Below are 6778 nucleotides of genomic sequence, written 5' to 3'. Positions count from 1 at the left end.
AGAAAGAAAGAAAGAAAGAAAGAAAGAAAGAGAGAGAGAAAGAAAGAGAGAAAGAAAGAGAGAGAGAGAAAGAGAGAGAGAAAGAAAGAAAGAAAGAGAGAAAGAAAGAGAAAGAGAGAAAGAGAGAAAGAAGAAGAAAGATAAAGCTAATTGAAATACAAAGTCAGACGGCAAATAATCCAAATAATAACGATGCACTCTTTAAAACAGAGAGCCCAAGGGGGTAGTGATACATGTCTTTTATCCCAGCCCTCAGGAGGCAGAGACATGTGGTTCTCTGTGAGTTTGAAGTCAACCAGGTCTACTTAGCCCGTTCCAGGCAGCCAGGACTATAGCCCTGTGTACCTAAATCCTCTGTAAAACAAGCGTGACTCAGAGCCACCTGTAACCACAGCTCCTGGAGACCAGCTGTCCTCCTCTGGCTTCCATGGGCACCTGACTTCTGTGCACATATCCACACACAGACACACACACACAGTTTTTAAAAATAAAACAAAGCCAAGGAATCCAAGTTTGAATAACACATTAACAAAGTGTTCTAAGGAAATGTGTAGCCTGTAAAACATATTTGAAAAATACACATTCGTCAGGCTTCCACAAGACAGTTATAAAAATGGACCTTTTCCTGGACCATAAAGGTCATTACTAAGTATCATTACACACAGACTGCGTTCTCTGGACCACAGTACAGAGAAACTAAGCCAGAATCAACAACAACAGAAAGATAACTGAAAGCATAATTTAGGAACTTCCAAATGTTTTTAGACAACTTAGGTGTCAAAATGAAATAACAGAAATAAGAAAATATTCAGAACAGAAAAATGGCAAAAAAATTCTACCTGCCAAGTCCTGTGGGAGGCATAACACAATACTTAACAGGAAATTTTATAGCCTTCAATGTTTACATAGAGGTTTAAAATATAATAAACACTCCCAAATAGGAGGAAGGAAATAATAAAAAAATTAATCAGCTAGGAAATAAGGAAACAAAACAGAAGATCAACTGAAAAATTGATTCTTTGAAAATGATGAAAATAATCTGACTAAGCCTGACAAGAATAACAAGATAAAATCCTAAAAATGAAGGAGATATGCTAGATGGAGAAGAAAAGACTAGAAAACTTAAGAGGGCATTATGAAAAATGTTATGCCAATATTTGGGAAGGAAATGGATAAATTCCTATAACGTATAAATCACCCAAAGTGACTCACCTAGAAGCAGAAAATCTCAGAGGTCCCATAAAGATTCTTAAAATTACAACAGCGATTTAAAATATCCCAAGAAGAATGCTGAGTCTAGACAGCTTTACAAGTGATTTTGCCAAACACAGGCAATGATGATGCCAGGCTTATTCTGTCTTCTTAGAAATCGGAGAAAGCTCATTGTCACCCAAACTACTTTATAAGATGATCATTACCCAGACACAAAAAACTGGAGGGCATAAAGAGAGAAGTTTCAAGCTGTTATCATTCATCAAAACTGCCGAAAAAAGAAATCCTGAGGCGAAGCACATGCCTTAAATGCCAGCTCTCAGGAGGAAAAAGCAGGCAGATCTCTGTGAGTTCCACGACAGCCAGGGCAACATAAGAAAAAAAGACAGAAACAAAGACAGACAGACCTAAATATCTGCAAATGGGATCTGGCAATGCAAGGGGGAGGGGCAGTGTTGGCCTGGTTGGTTTGTTTCAAACTTATGAACCTGTTTCTGAACTGAAAGAAAAGGAAAGTCCATGAAAGTATTCATATTATCAAATCAAAGGAGAAAAAAGATCACACGACCATGTCAACAGATACATAAAAAGCATTTCTGATAACAAATATTAACTAGCTAGTCATATTTTACCTCCTAAGTTCCATACTCCTTGATGAGGCAAAAATATTCATTAAAAAAAAGGGGGGGGACATAAAAAAAGAATACTTCCAAAAATAAATCACACAGAGCATCCAATTGGTGGTCCTGGCCAGTACAACAAGGAAGAAAAGGAAACAATCAAGAAAGAAAAGACAAACTAAAGAAGCAAAAGTGATTGATGACAAATTATATAACTGACTAAAGATCAGAACACTTGAATCAGTAGGATGAATAAGAATCCTAGCAAAGTTTTGAAAATAAGACCAGCATATATGAGTACTGATTTAATTTACACGTGAGTAACAACCAACTGGAAAATGCCTCTGAAGAACAGGGAACAGAGACAGCCTAGATACACATCGACGGATGGATAGGTAATGAGAATGTGGTAAATCTGCAGGATAGGGTTTTATTCATCTAGCTAAAAGGAAAATCAAAATCATAACATCTGCAGGAAAATGGATGGATTTGAAAAGTACAGTAGTAACCAAGCTCAGAAAGGCAAAACTCATGTTCCTCCTGCGCAGATCTAGCCTACAATGCGCACACACACAGTGGGGGGTGGAAATTAAACGAAAATCAATTCTCACGCTCACCAGCAGAGGCAGAAGTGGCGGGATGGAAGACACGTGGGGAGCTAGCGTGATCTGGCGTCAAAGCCCAACCAAGACGGCGCAAAGCGACACCAGCAAGGTGCAGCAAGTCTCTCTCTCCAGATGCCCCTTGGATGGGATGGACAAATGCTCTCTGTGGTCTGCCACAGGCCAGTGCCAGCTGAGGACCCGCAGCTGCTCTTGCATAACCTCAGCAGCTCCTGGCAGGCAAGCTGTGTTTGCGACCACAGTCAACGTGTCTGCCTACAGCCTTCATGCCAGCTGCGCTAGTGATGTAATGGCATAAATATGACAAAAACTATAAAGTTCGAATTTAATGCTTTCAGGTTTTTTTAAGTACAAACAAAATGGCATAAAGATGGCAGACAGATCTTAAATTTTCAAAGAACTCTACACCCAGATGTTTTTGTAGCATCATTACATTCTTCTCAAACATTAATAAACTAAAGGTTAAGAAACATGGATGTTACATGCTGGCTGCAGTTTTAAATGAAAGGATGGCATTCCTCCGTTGCGCAGATGCAGACCCAAGCAGAGCTGGCCTTGTGGCACAGGACTGGAAGATAAGCACTCGCAGTGGTGGGGAACCTATATGTCAGTGTTCAATATGCAGGCGCATTAATGATTCAGTCAAACAACCTCCCCCATCAGCAACTGCCAGCCTACTGTGCTAGAGAAGAGGGCCTCAGCCTCAGTAGGCTATGAGCCCTTGACAGAGCGAGAGACTTCACTCTACTCCAGAACACGGGGCTCTTGTGTTTTATATTATCAGGCACCATGGTGCCTGCCTGTAATCCCAATACTCAGGGAGGAAGAGGCAGGCAGATCTACAAAGTGAGTTGGAGGCCAGCCTGGCCTATAAAACAAGTCTAAGACAGCCAAGGCTGCACAGAGAAACCCTGTCTCAAAGAAAACACAACACAAAACAAAAGACAAAATCTTGACAAAGCCAAGAACATCTGTATGAAACAGCTAGTTGTCACCACTCTTAAAAGAAAATAAAGAACTATTCTCATTAGTTAATGGCCAAATAACTTTTCTCAGCGGCACTTCTACTGTCAAATATTATTTTGAAATGGAAAATAATAGATCTAGATATGAGGAATAAAGCCATGTCTGTTTGAACAGTCTTATCCACGTAGTTTTCTTAACTCGACAAGGGCTATGTGGAGAGGCTTAATAAAAAGACGGTTGCCGTGTGAGCATGTGAAAGTTCTGTTTCCCGAGCTGGGCTGGAGCTCAGTGGCACAGCACCTGTCTGGCATATGCAAGGCCCTGGGTTTAACTCCTGGCCCAGAAGAGAGGAGGGGAGGGAAGGGAAGAGAAAGGGAGAAAAAGAGGGGGGAGGAGAGGAGAGAGAGGAGAGACAAGGGAACAGTAAAGGAGGGGAGGGGATAGAAGGGGAAGGGTGGGGAAAGGAGGGGAGGGGTTGGAGGGGAAGGGTGGGGAAAAGAGGGGAGGAGAGGAGAGGAGGGGAGAAGAGAGGAGGGAAGGGGAGGGGAGGAGAGAACAGGAGAGGACAGGAGAGGAGAGGAGAGGAGAGGAGAGGAGGATTTCCTAGAAAGAATTATGGTCATAAAAAGAAGATACTCCACTGATAATAGTAATTAAGGCTACAAAACACCTAGGAATAAATTAAATGAGTGAACCTAAAGACAGTAAACTAAATATTCTAGGGAGGTAAAGGACAACAGTGGAAATTACAAATCAAGTGTCCAATGATAAGTAGTTAGTGCTTCAAGAGGGCCTGTGTGACATTCACACACATATATAAGTGTGTGTATAATGTATAATATAAATATATACATTAAATAGTGGGAGAGCCTTCACATTGTATTTTTCAGCTTTTTAACAGATGGTCAGAAATTACAATATGACTCCGTACTGCCAAACTCGGAGTATAAGCAAGTACCTGAAAGAACCTGGGCGTGTCTAACCAGTCTAGCAGCATATGCAGATGCCGATCGCTTTATCTCGGCCCTGCGCTCCAGGTTTTCTGTATTTTCCACAAAAGAAAATTCAGAAAGAAGCCTGAACCTGTTAGAGCAGCAGACACAGAGAGGAGCCCTGCTAGGCACCGCAGTGCTGGCACTGCCCAACCCCTTGGACTCAGGAAGTCCAGGGCCTGCCTGCGGCCCTAGTCACACCTGCTCTGGCGTAGGAGGAACTGGGAAGGCTGGCCTGCGGCCGTCTCAACGGCCTTCTCAACGGCCTTCTCAGGCCCAGGCCCACAGGGCAGAGTTGAAGCTAGGAAAAAACCCTTCCCTCTGGCCCTGGAAGCCATGCCCAAACCCAGCCCACAAGGGGAACTAGGGCTGAAGTAGGGCTCAGAAGGAGCAGGAGACTCATCAGGGCCAGAGATCTCCAGGTGTACACCCCAGAGCTTTCTCGCCATCCTTCCGTGATTGCACCAGGATCAAGAAGGTCTCCTCTCCTCTACCCTCCATTCCCAGACATGCAAGCAAAATCGAGCCAACAAATAGTAAACAATACATACATGAGGACTGGATGGAGAAGGCACCAGGTTAGTGGGGGCCAAGCTTGAGAGCCCATCTGCAAGCTACAAATTAAACATGCCAGTTAGCAACAGGATCAAAGGACCTGTGACAAGGGAGGCTGGCCAGCGTGAGGGACTAGGGTCCTCCCTTTCTCCTTCCCTCCCTCCAGCACCCTCCCAGAATCCTCCGCACCAACTGTGGGAAGAGTGTGTGTTCCGGGGTTGGACACCCTGGCTCCATGGCCCCACCATTTATGTGACCTTGGACAGCTCCAGGACCGCCCTGAATCACAATGGTCCAGAGTAAGGGTGAGTGACAAGTGAAGTCTGAAAGTGAAGGCCTCACTAGGCCAACTTGGTCTCCTGCTGCTGTTTTACGGCCTTTGCTGCCAACCTTGCAGGCGCCTCCTACTCAGCCACTCTCCCCATCTTTCTCAAATCTGCCTGCTCCAGAGACATTTCTAGTCTCTACCATCCCTTCATTGGTTCCTTCTGTCACGAACATACCCATACACAACGGGCAGGGTAGCCAAGCAAGGGCAAGGCCCTCAACTTCGGTCCTCCAGAAGCAGGGGACACATGGCTCCCAGGACCTACATGAAGGAAGCTGAAGGAGTCTCAGAGTACATCCTGCTGCCCGTCCTAGGAATGGCTTCCCACCATAAATCCTCACTTGGTATCTCTAGGACTATAATTTGTTGTCTTTTAGAAGAGCCTTGGATGTGCTTGGAAGCCATAGCAAGGGGCCAGGGTAAGAGGATAGGGCTCAGGTGGGTGAAAAGCAGAATAGCAGGTGACTAAAGCAAGATGGGGGTGGGGCAGAGGAAAAAGGAAACACAGCCGCTCTGAGAGAGGAGATGGGGTTGAGGGGGAAGGCAAGAAAACAGGCCCTGCAACAGGGGGAAAGGAAGGTGAGGTTGGAGAAACCAGGGGTCAGTGGGGACTCACAGCCACCAGCCCTGGCCCCCCTCCTCAGTGACCCAGAGATTCCAAGGGGACCCTGAAAAATATGAATCCCAGGCTGGACTTCCTTCCATATAAAAGGAAAGGTCAGGCACAGGGCAGAGTGGGAGAGGCCCTGTTGAGACCTGGAGTGGCCTTTAGGCTCTCAGCCCTCTCCCTCTGTGCAGGAAGTGTTACTGAGGCGCTCCAGAGTCCTGGGAAGGACAGCACGTTAGGTGATGGCAACCAGCTGGGGACAGTAGAACCTTCCAGAATAGGCTGGTGCATGTCCCCAGCAGCCCCTAGAAGACCAAAGATGGCTCTGGCCCTCCCCTTCTTGCTCTGACCCCTCAGAGGCCTCGGTGCTATTTTGACAGTGTTCCTTTTTAGAGAATGTGAGAGTGGGACAGGCCGGTCACCAGAGCCAAAGGAACGCAGGTGGCTAAACATAGCGCCAAAGCCCCGTGCAGCTGCAGAATGACACGTTCCCTTCGGGCTCTGGCCATAATTTGCTGCTCCAATTCTGGGACCGTGTTTCCACCTTCATGGCGGCCTCAAGACTATAACTGGAGCCGGGAGCTCCAAATTAGCCTGAGAGCTGCCCACACCTCAGCCACGAGAGAGAGGGTCTCCACCACCTTCTCAGGGCTCCTCCATGCCACGGGCCAGGCGTGTCCTCAGAGGCACACACACAGCACCTTACCACACACAGACATACACACACATACACACACACCACACACAGGCACACACAGCACCTTACCACACACACGCCTACCACTGACATATCCTCACATACCTACAATAAGATACACCCCACCTCACCACACGCGTATGCACCATTTCACCACACACACACACACCACCTCACC

The 6778-nt window shown here is 46.1% G+C and overlaps 1 protein-coding gene across 1 annotated transcript in view; it reads right to left on the bottom strand.

Moving 5' to 3' along the window:
• Dysf (dysferlin) overlaps positions 1–6778 on the bottom strand; it is a 114751-nt gene that overhangs the window by 45669 nt on the left and 62304 nt on the right. The window contains exon 15 of the mRNA XM_055596386.1: positions 4965–5027. Within this exon, the coding sequence (XP_055452361.1) occupies positions 4965–5027 (63 nt within the window). The remainder of the gene's footprint in view (positions 1–4964; positions 5028–6778) is intronic.

The sequence above is a fragment of the Psammomys obesus genome, unplaced genomic scaffold (assembly GCF_907164565.1).
Source record: "Psammomys obesus unplaced genomic scaffold, mPsaObe1.curated_primary_1811, whole genome shotgun sequence".
Classification (NCBI taxonomy): domain Eukaryota; kingdom Metazoa; phylum Chordata; class Mammalia; order Rodentia; family Muridae; genus Psammomys; species Psammomys obesus.
This window is presented reverse-complemented; position numbering and strand designations above follow the sequence as displayed.